The following is an 18,325-nucleotide window of genomic DNA, read 5'->3' as shown; positions in this document are numbered from 1 at the left end:
CTCCTGCTCTTGCTTCAGCTGTGTGGCTGCCGGCCGCCATCTTTGTTGGCAGTTAATTTTCATATCACTGATTAGCCTCTGGGAAGCGTAGCGAAGGTACGGTCAATTACCCTTTTGTCTTTTATTAATTTGGATACTCAATTCTTATGTTTTCTTCAGTTTCAAGCATTGTTAAATTGAACAACTATTTTATTTTATTTTTTAAATCTTTGTTGTTGAAAGTATTATATAGGTTCCCCTTCCTCCCCTGTTAACCTCTTCCAGAGCTCTCCTGTCCTTGAACAGCTATTTTAGTGAAAATAATTAAATTAGCATTTATATATTATCAAATGATTCATATTTTTGGCCCCTCAGTCTATTTGCATTAGTTTATATACTTGCTCTCTGTGGTTAAGATGGGATTATTATATTGGCACAACTGGGGAAATAATAAATGTTGGCAGTGTGTCTCATGAGTATTATCACAAAATAAAAATCACTTATGTATACACACATACGAATATACTGTTTACATAATAAGTATATATGATTAAGGTATTTGTTAATTTTTGTTAAATTCTCATTACATTTTGATATGCTATTTTATAGCCCAACAATTTTGAGTTCTACAGATTATATGTCATTTTAAATAATTGAGACTATATCCTAATCAAAATTTGACCTGCAATTCATTTTAGGAAGGTATGGTACGATGTGACACAGCTGTTGGAACACCTGATTATATTTCCCCTGAAGTATTAAAATCTCAAGGTGGTGATGGTTATTATGGACGAGAATGTGACTGGTGGTCAGTTGGGGTATTTTTGTATGAAATGCTTGTAGGTAAGTAAAGGAGAATTTTGTGTACCTCTGAAATAGTTGTTTATCCCAATATTTACCACTTAGTTTTCTTCTATTACAATACTCACTACATTAAGCAGTGTTGATTTTGTTTATAGGAAACAAAGTGATCCAAACCTTTGTGTGTGTTTTTAAAAACTATTTAGAACAGTGGTTCTCAACCTTCCTAATGCCGCGACCCTTTAATGCAGTTCCTCATGTTGTGGTGACCCCCAATTTCATTGTTACAAATTGAACATAATTAAAGCATAGTGATTAATCACAAAGACAATATGTAATTATATATGTGTTTTCCGATGGTCTTAGGCAACCCCTGTGACAGAGTTGTTCGACCCCCAAAGGGGTCGTGACCCACAGGTTGAGAACCGCTGATTTAGAAGATGAAAGCAACTTTATGTATTTCTTTTTATATATAAAGTGTATGTTTTTAGTTTATGTATATTTAGTAATCTTTAAACAGGTAACATTGAGTCTTCCTTTGAAACTGATTTTTTTTTAATGTGTCTTATTGTGCTTTTATTTTCCTTGTCAATTTTTCAGGTGATACACCTTTTTATGCAGATTCTCTGGTTGGAACTTACAGTAAGATTATGAACCATAAAAATTCACTTACCTTCCCTGATGATAATGATATATCAAAAGAAGCAAAAAATCTTATTTGTGCCTTCCTTACTGATAGGTAAATAATCTTAACATTGATTTTACTTCTTAATTTGCTGCTCAATTTTAAAGGTCTGTATCTGAGTACCTATTTTCAAGTATTGGAATAAAAATGCTACCATTCCCAAAATAATTCATGACAGTGAAACCTAATATAATTTTATGATTTTCTGGATGCCTTTTCTGGGTCTCAACTCACTTTCTTTACCTAAGAAACTGAAATACAATTCTTTTCTAATGGCTAGACCAGATGATTCTTTGTATTTCATTGTTAAATTTTTAACTGGGTTAAGTATAAAAATGATGGTAATTTTATTGAGTCTGAGATTTTTTAAAACATGTTAAAATCTCTGAAATAAATTGCATCTTTATGTAAATATAGGTGTTGTGCTGTGTGTTAGGTGCTTGGCGTATAGAAATGAACAAGATACACAGCCGCTGTTCTCCACTACTTCATAGTCCTTTGGGGGAAATAGACAAGCAAATGAGACACTTACTATACAGAGAGATAGGTACTCAGAATTAAATAGTGTGTGCCATAGAATCATGGCGAGGTTCCCTAGTTCAGCCTGAGAGAGTCATTGAAAACTTCTTTAAAAAGTATCATATATCTAAAACAATTTACCTTTTAACTCCTGAAAAAATTGGAACTCAGGGTATTCTTATTGTTTATAAGTACTCTACTGGAGAAAAAAAAAGTTGCTGAGTTCCTCTTTTAAAATCAGCTAAAGGCACATCTTTAAACATTATGTGTTCATTGAAGAGGCCAGAATCATTAACTTGTCTCAGTAAAGCTTTCAGTGTCACAGTAATGTCAATAATTAATTATTATTGGTTTTTGATTGGTCAGAAATAGTTAATAGATTATAAAATGGAAATTTAAAATTTAAAATGCCTTTCTGAATTTTTGTTAGCTTCTGGTGTGAAGTAAAGTTGTTGGTTGCAAAAAATGTATAACTACCACTGTTTTAAAAAGCTATTAAGAAAATTTACTGTTTTATTTATTACACTTATGAAGCAGGGTGAAATCATGTAGTATCAACAAATATGTGTTGTTTTCTTTAAAAAAATTTTTAGTATTCTCAGCCTTCAACTTTTTTATTTAAGCTGAAAATTATGCTGACAGTCAGTATAATTTTAGGGTGACTTAGACCTATATTTATCCTGCACGGATTTGGTATTATGCCCACAAATAATTCTAGACAGATGATAATATCTTAAATTATTAATAACTTTTCTCCTTCCTTCTTTATTCAGAGAGGTGAGATTAGGGCGAAATGGTGTAGAAGAAATCAAACGACATCTCTTCTTCAAAAATGATCTGTGGGCTTGGGAAACACTTCGAGACAGTAAGTTAATTTTTCTTGTATATCACAGTGAATACTTGAAAGTAATGTAGTCTGTTCAAACTGCCTTGCTAATTAATATATTGTGTATAGCTAATGAAAATCTAAAATACACAGATGCAATATGGGTATTGTCCTAACTTAGATAAAAAGAGAATATTTGATAGTATTGGGGAAATTGCACTGCTACTTCTTTTACATTACACTCAAGATAACAAAATGAAAAAAAAAAAAAGATAACAAAATGAAATATATACATGTAATGGAGTTGGGCTCAGCAGTCACAATTTGATTTTGAACTTAGTTGAATTGCTCTTTGTTTTAGACATTAATATCTCATTGTGGGAGAGTCAATAAAAAAAGGTTAATTAAATTTAAATATATTTCTTGTGAAAATACAAGGTATTCTCTTATTTTTACTTAAACCTAACATAAAATATAAGGTTCTATTATTAATATACTAGAAGCCCAGCGTGTGATATCGCGCAAGACCCAGACCCGCTGCGCCAGCAGGACCCAGACTGACTCCCACCACACCGGGGGGGACTCAGGACCCAGACTAATTCCTCCTGGTGACCGGTTGTGGTCATGACACCGTTATGGCATCACAATCACAGGGCTTTTATCATATAGATGTTAGTAGAAATTATGATATACTTGATGCCAGTAGGCTTGAAGCTTGCAATTCACAAATAAAAATATGTAGTATGCAAGAAGTTCATTTTCAGTCAGTTTAGGACATTTCCCTATTTTTTAAAAAAGTTAAAACTATGTGATGATTCACAGAAAACCTAATTCAACATAGCTCAATCAAAATGATAATGGCACCAAAGTTCCCATCATCTTTGTGGGTTTGGGAGGCCAAGAATTTATCTTTCCCCTGTTAAAGTCTCGGGAACTTTCTTCCCTTTGATTTGTCAAAGAAATGATATTATATACCAGCCCCTCATTCCTACCATAGTAATAACAAGGAATAGTAATAATGGAAATGAACTCAGCTGTGTGATTTTAGGAACAGTTACAAATTAGGTATTTGTCTTAAGGACTGCCTATCTATTTGAGACTTTCAGGGGAGAAAAAAAATCTTACTAAATTTGAAGAAATAGATTGTGTATATTTGCCAAAATTAGTGAAGTATTTTAGTTATCAAATATTTTAAAAGAAATAGTTATATTGTGTTTGAGTACTATGTATGTATTAAATTAAGCTATAAAATTGACTGAGAAGAGAAAAGGAGAAATAAATTCTTGTGGAAATTAAGAAATTACACCGCTAGACAGAATGACATTGAATGACCTGCTATCTGGACAAGCTACATTAGCAGCTTGACCTTGAGAGAACTTATTAATACTTATACACTGGGGTGTAAGAAACTTCCTCCTCCTCACAAGTAAATGTGACATGGTTGTTGCCTTCATGTTGCATGAGAAACTTGCAAGACAGAGAGATGAGCAGCGAGCGAGGTGATGAATGGTTGCATTGAAAAGCTCTATGTTTTTATTCAAGTTACACTTAGTAATGTTTAAGAAGGCTGAAAACATACAAATGTGTTTATAAATCTTAAGAAAATTTAAAAGGGGAGTGGAGAAATACAAAGTGTCTTTTGTATTGCTTTAAATTCCTTTTCAAAGTGAAACAATGCATTAATAACTAGTATAACCACACAATAAATGACTCTAAAAAGTAAGGAGGACATCATTTCCTTTTGTGTATTGAAAAGCTGATCATTAATTAGAAGGGGAGGTAATCTAATCAACAAATATTGAACATCTGTGTGCTGAGCACTATTTTATTTCAGGCACTAGGAAAACAGGAGTGATCAGCAAACGTTCTTTACCTGTGTAGCTCAGTCTAGTGGAATTGGGGGGTCCAAATCAATGGCATTTTATAATATTGTTGTACCACTTTAATATAACTGTTTATAGTTATGAAAACTGGTAAAGTGAATTACTTCATTGACTTAAATCAAAAGAATTTTATATTTAAAGAATTTCTGTAATTATATAATTCTGTTAGTATTATCATTTCTATATTTTTTAAAGCTCTCTAATGTTATGTATGGTTTTGCTATCATATACTTAGATTTAACAAACTTGCAAACATTTTAATAGTTTTTCCTAATCCTAATAACGCCTATTATGTGGTTATTTAAAAAACTAAAGAAAAATTAAAGTCTGTAGACTTTAATTGTTCTTTTCTTCTCTTTCCTTCTTCCTACCCCTTTCACTTCCCACCTCTAAAATACCAAGAATACTTTTATTCTGAACTGATCTTTCTGACTTGCTAAGTTTTTAAAAATTATATAACAGTTTTAATTGTTTTCAGCTTTCTAATTTTTGTTGGCAAAATTGCTTAACTTTTGCAAATAATAGTTCTTTTGATAGTTTTACCACTTAAATGTAAGTTATAGGATAATTAGTCTTTACCATCTGTTCCTTGGTGGTGTGGGAGCAGGGTACAAGTTAGCTCGATTTTTCGCAGATATCTATGAGCTTTCTGATCTTATTCACTCTTAATTTATAGGTACACAGTATTAAGTTTATAAAGTTACTTTTTCCTAATAATTTGAATTTGAAATAAAGAAATGACAGGAGTGGGATTAAAGACAGAAAGCAGAAAATTTGAAAATACCTAAATAACTAGGCTATAGGTCACACTAGTGAATGACAATGCCAGGATTCATAGCTAAGTCTGTATGACTCCAAAGCCTTTGGTTTTCTGTAATACCATGTACCACTTAAAGATTTTCACTATTTAGTATTATATAGACTAGAAATGTAGGGAATCAACAACTAGTTGGCAGTTAAATTTTGCTAATTTTATTTTTATTTCTTAGCTGTAGCACCAGTTGTACCTGATTTAAGTAGTGACATTGATACAAGTAACTTTGATGACTTGGAAGAAGATAAAGGAGATGAGGAAACATTCCCTATACCAAAAGCTTTTGTTGGCAATCAATTACCTTTTGTAGGATTTACATATTATAGCAATCGTAGGTAAGTATGATTTTAGGGATAGGCACTAATTTGTGTTTTATTTTTTTCCTTAGGGTATCTAAAAACTATCTGAAGAACTTTAAAATAGATTTAATGGTATATAAAGAGATAAAATAACATTAAAATAATATATCATTTTTAGCAATGCATGATTTTTCTAGTATTTCATATTTAATTTCAGACTCATCCATGTTCAGGATATTGTTTTATAGAAATTCCTCTTTGAATGATATACTCTATATCTTCAAGTTTAGCAATTAATAGGTTAAAACCTTCTTTTAATACTAATATTATGGTTAATATTATTATCCAAGGAGCTCTGGTTTTATAATAACATTTTAGAACAACATACAGTTTTCTAGCATTATCATCACTATATTGATACTACCAAAGGCCTATAATTTTTAGTTCTTTGAAATTGTGATTCCTTCCAAAAACCACTATATGAATTCATAATATCTTACAACATGTATGACCCTGTGACTTTAGGCTAGTGACTTTGACCTTTTATGCCTCCATTTTTTCAAAAATAGGGATGATGATTATGATAATAATGATAACACTAGTCTCATAGGGTTGTTGTAAAGGTTAAGTAAACCAAAAACACAGCAATACACTTAGAACAGTGCTTTACATGGAGTAAGCAGTCAGTGTTTATTATTAACTAGAGGCCCGGTGCACGAGATTTGTTCACTCAGGGGGGTCCCTCAGCCTGGGAGCCCTCAGGGGATGTCCGACTGATGGCTTAGGCCATTGGTCGGCAAACTGTGGCTCTTTGGCCCCTTGAGTGTGGCCACGAAGTTTCAATTGCACTGTACGTGTGCGCCCGCACGTGGTATTTTGTGAAAGAGCCACACTGAAGGGGCCGCAGTTTGCCAACCACTGGCTTAGGCCCGAAGCCCGCTCTCTGCTTAGTGCTCCCGTGGAGGCAGGAGAGGCTTCTGCCACCACCACTGCGCTCGCCAGCTGTGAGCCTGGCTTCTGGGCTTCTGGCTGAGTGGCGCTCCCCCTGTGGGAGCACACTGACCACCAGGGTGCAGCTCCTGCGTTGTGTCCACCACCTGGTGGTCAGTGCGCATCATAGTGACCGGTTGTTCTGCCATGTGGTCGATTTGCGTATTACCCTTTTATTATATAGGATAGTTAGCTTTGTTTTTTTAAAATGGACTTGAAATATAAGTTAAACATTTAACATCATTTCACTTTGCTGAGCATTTATTTATTCATTCATTCAACAGACATGTTTGACAACTTACTCTTTGTCAGGTATGTACTAAGCATCAAGGAATAGGGAGAGGATGAATAAGATATAGTACCTTCTCTTGAGATGCTAACATCCTAGTGAGGATATGGATAAGATTGTATAATATAGGTTGGTAAGTGCTACACAGTAGAAATCTGAACAAAGTACTGTACCAATATACAGTGAGCTATATGGCAACATTTACTAGGTGTGTTAAATCTACTTATTAAATTTATGTTTAAAAAAATTTTTTTTTATTTAAATGATACTCCATTAGGGTGGTATTAGGTATTTTAATTGCTTGGAGTAATTATTAGGTTTGAGTTTATTATAAGCTAACCTTATTTTAAAGTGCAGTGTCTTGTCATTTTAGTCAACTTTTTTAATAAGTGCTAATTCAGGTAAAGTTTAGGAAACAAGAAGGCAATTTAACCCTGGCTTATGAAATTTTTTCCAATAACCCAAATGTTAAACAGTATTGAATACTTTTTGTTGCATCACCAACCAGGTAAGTAGAACTTGAGTTTTGGCCCTTAGAAAAGTTCCATGTTTTAATTCTTTTTCCCTCCTAAGCCTCCATGAGTATAATACTATAGCTCTTTTATACTGAAATAAATACTCAGAGAAGCTTTAAAGTGGTTTATGCTGAAGTATCCTTTCAATTTTTATTTTTTGTAGTTTTATAAATTATTTTCTGGCTTAGTGTCTGAAACACTTGAGATGTTGATGTCAATGACTCCATGTTTTTTGGATTTTTTTATATAATAGCAGTTAATTACTTTATTTAGGTTTATACAGTGCTAATTTTGAGTTAGATAATCATTGTACAGTGTTGTCATGCACTTGATTATGTTCTCTGGTTTTTCCTTGTATTCATATGTTACATATCCCAAACTAACTTCTGAGGTTCTGAAAAGTAGAAATTGAACTCTGGTCTTAAGTAGCATTACCTTATTGAGTGACATAGCATTTTTTGGTAATTTTGTATTATGTGAGTGGTCAAAGGGGATGATTGCTTATTGACTAGCCTTAATGTAATATATAATATGTAAATATAATTTTGAATTACTGGCATAAAATAGAAAACTTCTGAAATTATTGCTTCTGAAACCTAAACATACTTTTAATTATTAAGGGCAGAGATCTTTATTGCTAAAGTATATCTGAATTTAAAATGATTTAAAAATAGCCTTAAACTTTTTTAGCTACATTTCATCTACCATCTCTTTCACAAAAAGTTACCTAAATGACCAGATTCTATATAAAAGCAACAATATAATATGCAAAAAAAAAAAAAAACTTGAAAAAATAAGGCAAGAAGTAGAAGAATTAAGTGGATGTATACCGGTGTGTTCTTACATTTCCAGTGCTGCATTCAAAGAAACATTATTAACTTTGAAGAAAGCTAAATATCAACTTCAGCTTGTATATAATAACACAAAATTTACCATATTAAATTTAATAGCATATTAAATTTAGAAGACATCTTAGAGATCAACGAGTGTTATCTTCTATCTAATTCAGATTTTACTGGCATTGCTATATACTTCTATTTACATAATGCAGAATCTCACACTGAATTTCTGAATTACTTAATAGTCAATGGAATTAAATTGTACTACATGTAGAATTTGTCATTTTTCACAGGGGACTTTTTCTCTACCAATCTACTGCATAGTCCCTGTTGTCTCCTGATTATTTGATTCTCTAGTTGATTGGAATAATTTTCAAGGAAAACATAGGAAGTGACATAGGAAGTGCTGTTTTAGACCACTATTAATATATATTTTTTGGTTTGTTTTTGTGTTTTTTTAATCTTCACCCAAGGATATATTTTTATCGCTTTTAGCGACTTTAGTGAAGTGGGGGAAAGAAAGAGAGAGAAATATCGATGTGAGAGAGAAATACTGATTGGTTGCCTCCAGTATGTGTCCCTACTGGGGACTGAACCAGCAACCCAGGTATGTGCTTTGATCAGGAATCAAATTTGCAACCTTTGGTTTACAAGATGACACTCCAACCACCTGAACCACCTGGCCAGGGCTGTTAAATATGTTTAAAAGTAATTAAAAGACACTTGATTACCTTCTATTTTTTTACTATTAATATCTAGTACATTAATACTGCCCCATAAGGGCTATAGCTATTCAGAATCTTTTTGAGAAAGCTGTCCTGATTAACCAAGGCAGTGGCTGTAGTGGTGGTGATAGAAGTATTAATAATAGTGTTTGTAGCATGGCAGAGGAAGTAGCAGGGGCAGTGGCAGCAGCAGCATTAGCACCTTACCTGTACTCAATTTTTAAAAAGCAGAGCAAGGCCCAGCTGGCGTGACTCAGTGGTTGAGCGTCAACCTATGAACCAGGAGGTCTCGGTTCAATTCCGGTCAGGGCACATACCGGGTTGCAGGCTTGATCCCATGTGGGGCGTGCAGGAGGCAGTCGATCAATGACTCTCTCATCATTGATGTTTCTTTCTCTCGCTCTCCATTCCTCTCTGACATATATATAGATATACACACACACACACAGCAAATACAATACTGAATAAAAAAATAAACATGTAGTATTTGTTATCAATTTTTATTAGACATTAAAGAATTTTTTGTTTTGTTTACTTTTAAAATCTTTGTTCCTTCAGATACTTAACTTCAGCAAATCCTAATGATAACAGAACTAGCTCCAATGTGGATAAAAGCTTGGTAGGTATTTTCTTATTCTTTTAAAAAAGTTGCCTTGTGGATAATGTATTTTGTGTGCATGATATTAAGTAAACATATTCTGAATATGTAGTTAGTGAACTGAATTTTTTTTTAAAATCCTCACCTGAGGATATGTTTTTCATTTATTTTAGAGGGAGACACAGAGAGAGAGAGAAAGAAACATTAGTTGCCTCCCATACACATCCAGACTGGGGATCAAACCTGCCACCTTGGTATGTGCCCTGACTGGGAATCAAATCTGCCACCTTTGGGTGTGTGGGACAACACTCCAACCAAATGAGCCAGGGCTGAACTTAAATTTTTATAGCACTTTTTACTTACTGTCTACTCTCTAGTTTTATTTATTTATTTTTTTAATTAGTTAAGGTATTACAAATGTGTCCTCATCCCCCGATTAATCCCCAACCTCCCCCCCCCCCCACACCCGCCCCGCACACTCATGCTCCCATCCCCCTGTTGTCCATGTCCATTGGTTTGGCTTATATACATGTATACAAGTCCTTCGGTTGATCTCTTCCCCTTACCCCTGCCCTCCCCTACTTTCCTTCTGGGGATTGATAGCCTGATCGCTGTTTCTCAGTCTTTGGATCTGTCCTTTTCATCAGTCTATTGTTGTTCTCTATAATCCACAAATGAGTGAGATCATGTGGTATTTATCTTTCTCTGACTGGCTTATTTTACTTAGCATAATGCTCTCCAGTTCCATCCATGCTGTTGCAAAAGGCAAGAGTTCCTTTTTTTTTTACCGCAGCATAGTATTCCATTGTGTAGATGTACCACAGTTTTCTAATCCATTCATCTGCTGATGGGCACTTAGGCTGTTTCCAAATCTTAGCTATGGTGAATTGTGCTGCTATGAACATAGGGGTGCATATATCCTTTCTGATTGGCGTTTCTGGTTTCTTGGGATATATTCCTAGTAGTGGGATCACTGGGTCAAATGGGAGATCCATTTTTAGTTTTTTGAGGTAGCTCCATACTGTTCTCCACAGTGGCTGCACCAGTCTGCATTCCCACCAGCAGTGCAAAAGGGTTCCTTTTTCTCCACATCCTCTCCAACACTTGTTGTTTGTTGATTTGTTGTTGATCGCCATTCTGACAGGTGTGAGATGATAACGCATTGTCATTTTGATTTGCATCTCTCATATAATTAGTGACTTTGAGCATGTTTTCATATGTCTTTCGGCCTTCTGTATGTCCTCTTTTGAAAAGTGTCTATCTAGGTCTGTTGCCCATTTTTTTATTGGATTGTTTATCTTCCTTTTGTTAAGTTTCATGAGATCCCTGTAAATGTTGGAAATTAAACCCTTATCGGTGGTATCATTGGCAAATATGTTCTCCCATGTAGTGGGTCTTCTTGTTGTTTTGTTGATGGTTTCCTTTGCTGTGCAAAAGCTTTTTATTTTGATGTAGTCCCATTTGTTTATTTTCTCTTTAGTTTCCATTATCTAGTTTGATTTCTTGCCTAAATATCAAATGGGCTATTACCTGTGGAGGCAGTTAATAAACTATAAATTGCTACACAGATAGACATTCGTGGTCTTCCTAATCCCTTGGAGTTAAGAATTTATGATAAATCAATGTATCAGTAAAAGTCTTAATAGGAAAACAGATGGTATATTCGAAAGATTTAAATGAAGATAATTTTGTGTGGTAATATACATAACACAAAATTTACCATTTTAACCAGTTTTTAAGTGTATAGTTCAGTGGCATTAAGCACTTTCACATTGATGTGCAACCATCACCACCATCCATCTTCATAACCTTTTCTTCATCCCAGACTTAAACTTTCTACCCTTTAAACTCCCCATTGTCCCTTCTCTATGCCCCTAGTTAATTATTATTCTACTCTCTATCTCTATGACTTTGACTACGTTAGGTACCTTATATAAGTGGAATCATATAATACTTAACTTTTTGGGATTGGTTTATTTCACTTAGCCTAATGTCCTCAGGTCCTTTGTAGCATGTAACGGAATTTTATTCATTTTTTAAGGCTGAATATGTTCTATGATATGTATAAGCCACATTTTGTCTATTCATTTGTTAAATGAAGGCAGTGTAATAAAGGGACTATTACCAGTGGTATAAGCAGAGTCAAGAAGAGCAATAAATAAAGAGTGCTAAAGCACCCAGTGATTAACAATGAGGTGCCATTGCCCCTAGTCTGAAGGGCCAAAGAGAGACAAATCTTGTTACCACAGCACTGAGAAAGCATCCTAAATAATAAAAGGCTAATATGCAAATTGTCTGCTCGGGAGTTCGACCACTTGCTGTGACATGTGCTGACCACCAGGGGCAGCACAGAAAAAAGGCCCCAGCCAGCAGCTGGGGGAAGGAAGGCCCTGATCAGCCCTGATCGCCAGCAAGGCCTAGGGACCCTACCTGTGCATGAATGTCATGCACCGGACCTCTAGTCCTATATAATAAAACCCTAGTATGCTAATTGACAGAACTACAGAAAAACTGGTCCCTATGATGCACACTGATCACCAGAGGGCAGATGCTCAACACAGGAGCTGTCCCCTAGTGGTCAGTGTGCTCTCACAGAGGGAGCGCTGTCCAGCCAGAACCCAGGCTTATGGCTGGTGAGCACAGTGGCTGTGGCGGGAGCCTCTCCTGCCTCTGCAGCGGTGCTAAGGACCCCTTGGGGGATGTCCAACTGCCGGTTTAAACTGTGGGGAGTGGGTCCGACTGCTGGTTTAGGCCCACTCCCCACAGTTTAAGCTGGCAGTTGGACATCCCCCGAGGGGTCCTGGACTGCAAGAGGGGGCAGGCCGGGCTCAGGGACGCTCCCTCCCAGTGCACGAATGTCGTGCACTGGGCCTCTAGTAGAATCATGAATGAGGAACATAGAATATAGAACACTGCTAGAACCACAGTAATGTAAGAAGCATGTGGGGAGAATGGATAGTACTTTATTTCTCCCACCTTCTGATTTCCTGCAGGTGTTCCCCATAGACTGAAATAACCTTAAAATTATAGGGCAACAGAAAAAAACGAGGTAATTCAGTGTGTAGATTTCAAGGCAAAAAGGGACAGAGGATGGATCTTCAATGAGAGAAGGGAGAAGGGGCAAATGGAGAATGACTACTGGTTTCTCCACTGAAAATGACTGGAAGTAACTATTAGAGACATGAGTCCTTTCTGTTTTCACATAGCTCATATTCAGGAGATAGAGGTTAAAGTAAAAATCTTACTTAGCTACATTTGAGAAGGTCCTTTTGGGTAAACCAGACTTTTCTTATAAATATCAGAAATAATGATCTGGCCACCCTTAGAGCATTTTTTGAACTCTTTGTGTACTATAGCCTACATAATTCTAACTGAGGAAGGGAGTAGATAGCAATCATTTTTTTTATAAGTTGATATAATTCTCCTCTTTCTCCTTGATACATTAACTCTTAACTGTAGGAGAACATGTGATGGGAAGGGAAAGTGAGAAGAAAGGAAATGAACTATGTGAGAACCTGTTAACTGTTCTAGTCATCTTTCTTAAATTTTCATCCTAGTAGAGCTATTTGCTATTTGCTATTTGTTATATAGCTAACAAGAGCTGTGTAATCTTTAAAATTTAAACACCTTTAACCTGGGGAAAGTGACAGTAAGGCGCTTCTGTAACCCATTTCTCAGTGTATTACTTATCTGTAGGGTTAGTGGTACATCAGGACTTCAAAGAATATTCAATGGAATCATGTTTTGGGGGGCTGATCTTACTCAGTGCTGATTGCCATACGTTCTTTCAGTGGCTGCCACATCTTTTGCTCTGGTGAGATCACAGAGGAGAAGAAAACATTGGCGTGCCTACTATTTCTGTTAGCCTAGAACTAAACATGAAAGGCAATTAATTTTCAACTCTTTCTTGAAAGCCTTCTAGCAGAAATGCTAATGAATAACTTTGCGATAGTCAAATACAATGAATAATTTTCATTCCATATCTGTTTTTCTTTTTTGCTATATTTGTACTAATTCCTTCTCCTTAGAACTTGCAGAGTTTATAACTTTTTCATGTTCCTATTCTTTCTTTTCTTTTTCTTTTTTTCCTGCTTCTTTGGATTTTATTTTCATTCCACTTTGCAGGTTCTCTTCCTCTTCCCTATGTCCTTTGCTTCTTCCCTCCCTCCCCTTTATTATTAAGCTAGAGACCCGGTGCACAAAAATTTGTGCACTCGGGGGGGTTCCTCAGCCCGGCCAATGCCTTCTTGCAGTCTGGGACCCCTCGGAGGATGTCCACCTGCTGGCTTAGGTCCACTCCTTGGGGGATCGGGCCCAAGCTGGCAGTCAGACATCCCTTTGGCAGCTCAGCAGCCCTCGGGGGATGTCACTTGCCAGTGGGGAGCAGGCCTAAGCTGCAGTCGGACATCCTTAGCGCTGTTGAGGAGGCGGGAGAGGCTCCCACCACCACCGCTGTACTGGCAGCCATCAGCCTGGCTTGTGACTGAGCAGAGCTCCCCCTGTGGGAGTGCACTGACCACCAGGGAACAGCTTCTGCATTGAGCGTCTGCCCCCTGGTGGTCAGTGTGTGTCATAGTGACCAGTCATTCCCAGTCCTTCTGCTGTTAGGGTCAGTTTGCATATTACCCTTTTATTATATAGGATACAGTAGGTGGGGGTCCGCTGGTTTGCCCTGAAGGGTGTGCCGGATCAGGGTGGGGGTACCGCTGGGGTGCCTGGCCAGCCTGGGTGAGGGGCTGATGGCTGTTTGAAGGCTAGCCACACCCCCTTTAGGGTGGGGGGGGTCCCTGCTGGGGTGCCTGGCCAGTCTTAGTGAGGGGCTGAGGGCCGTTTTCAGGCTGGCCAAGCCCCTGGCGACAGAAGCTCCCAGCCTCTCCTTTTTTTCTTTTTTTTTATTCTGGGATTTATTTACCATATATAATTGAAACTTTGTATCCTTGAGAGGAGCTCAGAGCAGGCCAGGGCAGGCAGGAGGGAAGCTTGGCTTCCTCCATCGCCAGGGGCAACCCACTCCTGTTCGCTCCAGCTCCGTGGCCACGGCCAGCTGAAAGCAGGTATCTGGATTTATTTACCTTCTATAATTGAAACTTTGTTGTTTTGAGTGGAGCTCAGAGCCGGCTGCAGCAGCTGGGAAGCTTAGCTTCCTCCATCATTGGGGCAACCAAGCTTCCTGCTTGCTCCAGCTCTGTGGCTGTCGGCCGCCATCTTGGTTGGGTTAATTTGCATATAGTCGCTCTGATTGACTGGTGGGCGTGGCTTAAGGCGTGACTAAGGTACGGTCAATTTGCATGTTTGTCTTTTATTAGTGTAGCTGTTTCTCAGGGTGGTTCTGATCTTGATTCTCTGTTCATTTTCATTTTCAGGTAATCTCATACATGTTCAGCTTGTTCCTCTGAGCTCCAGCCTTATTTAATCCTCTCTCTTCTTCTCCCTCTCTCTCTCTGACTGGACTTCTCTTCCTGCACATCTCTTAGACACCTCAACCTACGTCAAAGCTTAATGCACAGTTCTTCTCTGTCCATTCTTTCCCCAGCAGTTGTTATTACATTACTTATCGTTGGTAATGGTATCTGTCTGTTCTTATTTCTAATCAGTTGTTAGGTTATAAATTCGACCTTCCAATTGACACCGTTATCCATTTTCTCCTCTCATTTCTACAGCCTCTGCCTTATGTCAGACCTGAAAATACTGGAACTGGTTGCTTTGTCTAAAATTTTTCTACCCTCTAATCTATTCACCTTACTATTACTGAAGTGATCTTTCTAAAATGCAAGTACTATGTCATTTCCCTTTTTAAAATGCCTACTTTTGCATACAAGGATCATGGTCCCACTCACTTTTTCAGATTTTAGGTGATTCATTCCCCGTTATGTTATGTGCTCTGCATATACTTAATTCTTTCTATTTCCCAAATATATCATATTTTCTCCTGCCTCTCTACTTTTGGAAGGCTAAAATGCCTTCCTTCTCTCACCTTCTCTGCTTAGTAAATCTTTCATTTTGTAGATCTCACCTCAAACTTTACATCTTCCTGGAAGAATTGGATGTGACCTCTTCTCTCCTTCATAACATTTTATATATAATTTTATTATTACTTACTACATTATATTGTGATATTTTTTATGTGTCCATGGCTTACTGTAGGTTCTTTTTCACCCTCTCATTCTCCTATGCCCCACTATTTAACTGTTGACCAAATCTTTTTTGTTTTTCTTTTACTAATGCCTGCCACAGTGCCTTACATATGTGTAGATGTGTGCGGGGGAGTGGGGAGTAAACAGTGTAAAATGGTAACATAAACTTTCCATTTTAAAAATCTCTGTGAATACTCTTAGTAGAATGAGTTTTATTTTGTTTTCAATTAAAGCAGGAGAGTTTGCAAAAAACAATTTATAAGCTGGAAGAACAACTGCATAATGAAATGCAATTAAAAGATGAAATGGAGCAGAAGTGCAGGTGAGAATAAACTATATGTTTCTTACATTAAAAGTTGTATATTGAAGCTTACTTAAAACTTGCACTCTGTAAACACTTGAAAGTAGAAGTAAGGTGCTAATATACAGTCAATGAAGAATGTCTTAGTTAGAATTGGAAAGTAATATGTATGTTGGCATTAGTTATAGTTGCCTTTTCCTCAGAATATAAACTAAATTTGCTCCTCATGGTCTTATTAAAAAACTATATAGTGTTGATTCCCTTGGTGCCTGATTTATTGCTTTTCTCTCTCATTTTAATTAGGTAGCTGAAAGAGCAAATTAGTTTACATTAAATCAGATGCTTTCTAAGATGTAAATGTTGAAGATTAAAATTAATTAAATTTTTGATACAGACATTATTTTTTCCACTGTGATTTTTTAGAGCAGTAATTCAGAATTTTTTCCTATGAGTCTAAATTTGATAACAGTATATATTTATGGTAATGTAGAAAGATTATTTTAAATATCAGCATAATGGTGAGTTACTACAAACAATAACTTTTCTTATATTTTTAGTGGATATATTAAATGAATGAAATACAGAGGTAACATAGAGATAAAGTATGCAACAAATGGAATTGGGAAAACTGGCAATTTTGTGACTGGGGTTAAGAGAAAACAAGTAAAATTCTCACTGCATACCATTACTGATAGAATAAATAGCAAAGCTTATAATACAAACTTTTTTTTATAAAAGCACTTGAATATAAGCAAATAATTAAATGATACCGGGATTTGGAATGAATTTCTAAGTTTAAAATATGGAAATGGCAGGTGTGGGGGATAAATAGATGTTATTACATAAATATTGAAAAGTTCCTGCATCCAAAAAATACTAGAATCAAAATTAAAAGGCAAATGACAACCTAGTGGTAGTGGTAGTGGTGAGGATCAATTTGGGAAAGAAATAAGAATGGCCAGAGTGGCCAGTAATCACATGAAAATGTGAGGTGTGTGGGTGCCTAGGTTGAAGCTAGGAAGGTCAACAGAATCTAGATGTTGAAGGACTTTGTTTATGACAAGCTAGAAATTTGTAATTTTTATCCTAAACGTGATGGAAAAACATTGAAAGTTATGAAACTAAGAAGTAAAAACAAAAACACACAAAAAAACTTAAAAATAGAAGTAAAAACACAACAGATTTACTTTTGTTGTTGTTGTTAATCCTCACCAGAGGATATTTTTTCCTTGATTTTGAGAGAGAGCAAAAGAAACATCTATCCATGTGAAAAGAGACAAATAATTGGTTGTCTCCTATATGTGCTCCACAAGAGCCAGGGATTGAACCTGCAACCCAGGTCTGACCCGAATTGAACCCTTTGGTGTGCGGCCGATGCTCTAACCACTGGGAAGACCAGCCAGGGTTCAAATTTCCTTTTTAAAAAGAACTCTGGTTAGTTGGCAGCCCTTGACATTTACTAACTCAATTAAATGGGAATGGGGGAGGAAGATCAGTCAAGGATGATTTCTAGGTGGTATCCTTAGGGACACTTAGAGAAGAAGCAGATTAGTATCGTGGGTAAGGGTGTAGAGCAAGGAGGGAGTAAGTTAAGTTCTGGAAACGCTGAATGAGGTATTTGAGGGGATATTCGTGTAAAATATTGTGTATGCAAATTTGAAGCTCAGAATTATGTTTAGAGCCAAAGAAAATGAATTGTGATAGAGATAATATACTTTTAGTTTACCTCAAATTTTTGCTCAAGTTGTTAGTGAGTATAATTACTGATTTATATATGTTACCTTTCCCTTCATTTACTTAATTTTGTATTAAAGGATAAATGGCTAATTTTTATTTAGTATCAAGTATAACATAAGCAACATGGATGGAATTCAAGGTCTTTAAACTTGGATAAGAAAAAGTGAATATTTTCTCTAACTTACAAGTGAAATTCAGCATTTCCTTTATAAACATCAGCAGTAAACCACAATTATTTTCAGTAGCTGTGAAATTGTTATTATCAATAAAAATTACAAATATTTTCTTATAATACAATTGTTATCTCTAAATATCATTTGTGCTCACTACTACTTTGAATTACTACTTTGTTAACAAAAAAGCACACATGTTACTAAATCATACATTTTTT

General features: G+C 36.1%; 1 protein-coding gene across 3 annotated transcripts in view; it reads left to right on the top strand.

The window, feature by feature from the left end:
* The window catches only part of ROCK1 (Rho associated coiled-coil containing protein kinase 1), a 138,208-nt gene that overhangs the window by 54,644 nt on the left and 65,239 nt on the right, over window positions 1–18,325 (top strand). For 2 of the 3 annotated variants that reach the window (XM_036320994.1, XM_036320996.1), the window contains exons 7-12: window positions 678–822; window positions 1,381–1,519; window positions 2,758–2,849; window positions 5,683–5,842; window positions 9,723–9,783; window positions 16,130–16,218. In XM_036320994.1, the coding sequence (XP_036176887.1) occupies window positions 678–822; window positions 1,381–1,519; window positions 2,758–2,849; window positions 5,683–5,842; window positions 9,723–9,783; window positions 16,130–16,218 (686 nt within the window). The remainder of the gene's footprint in view (window positions 1–677; window positions 823–1,380; window positions 1,520–2,757; window positions 2,850–5,682; window positions 5,843–9,722; window positions 9,784–16,129; window positions 16,219–18,325) is intronic. The other variant, XM_036320995.1, reaches the window with a different exon arrangement.

This window comes from Myotis myotis, unplaced genomic scaffold (genome assembly GCF_014108235.1).
Source record: "Myotis myotis isolate mMyoMyo1 unplaced genomic scaffold, mMyoMyo1.p scaffold_m19_p_9, whole genome shotgun sequence".
Taxonomy (NCBI): domain Eukaryota; kingdom Metazoa; phylum Chordata; class Mammalia; order Chiroptera; family Vespertilionidae; genus Myotis; species Myotis myotis.
This window is presented reverse-complemented; position numbering and strand designations above follow the sequence as displayed.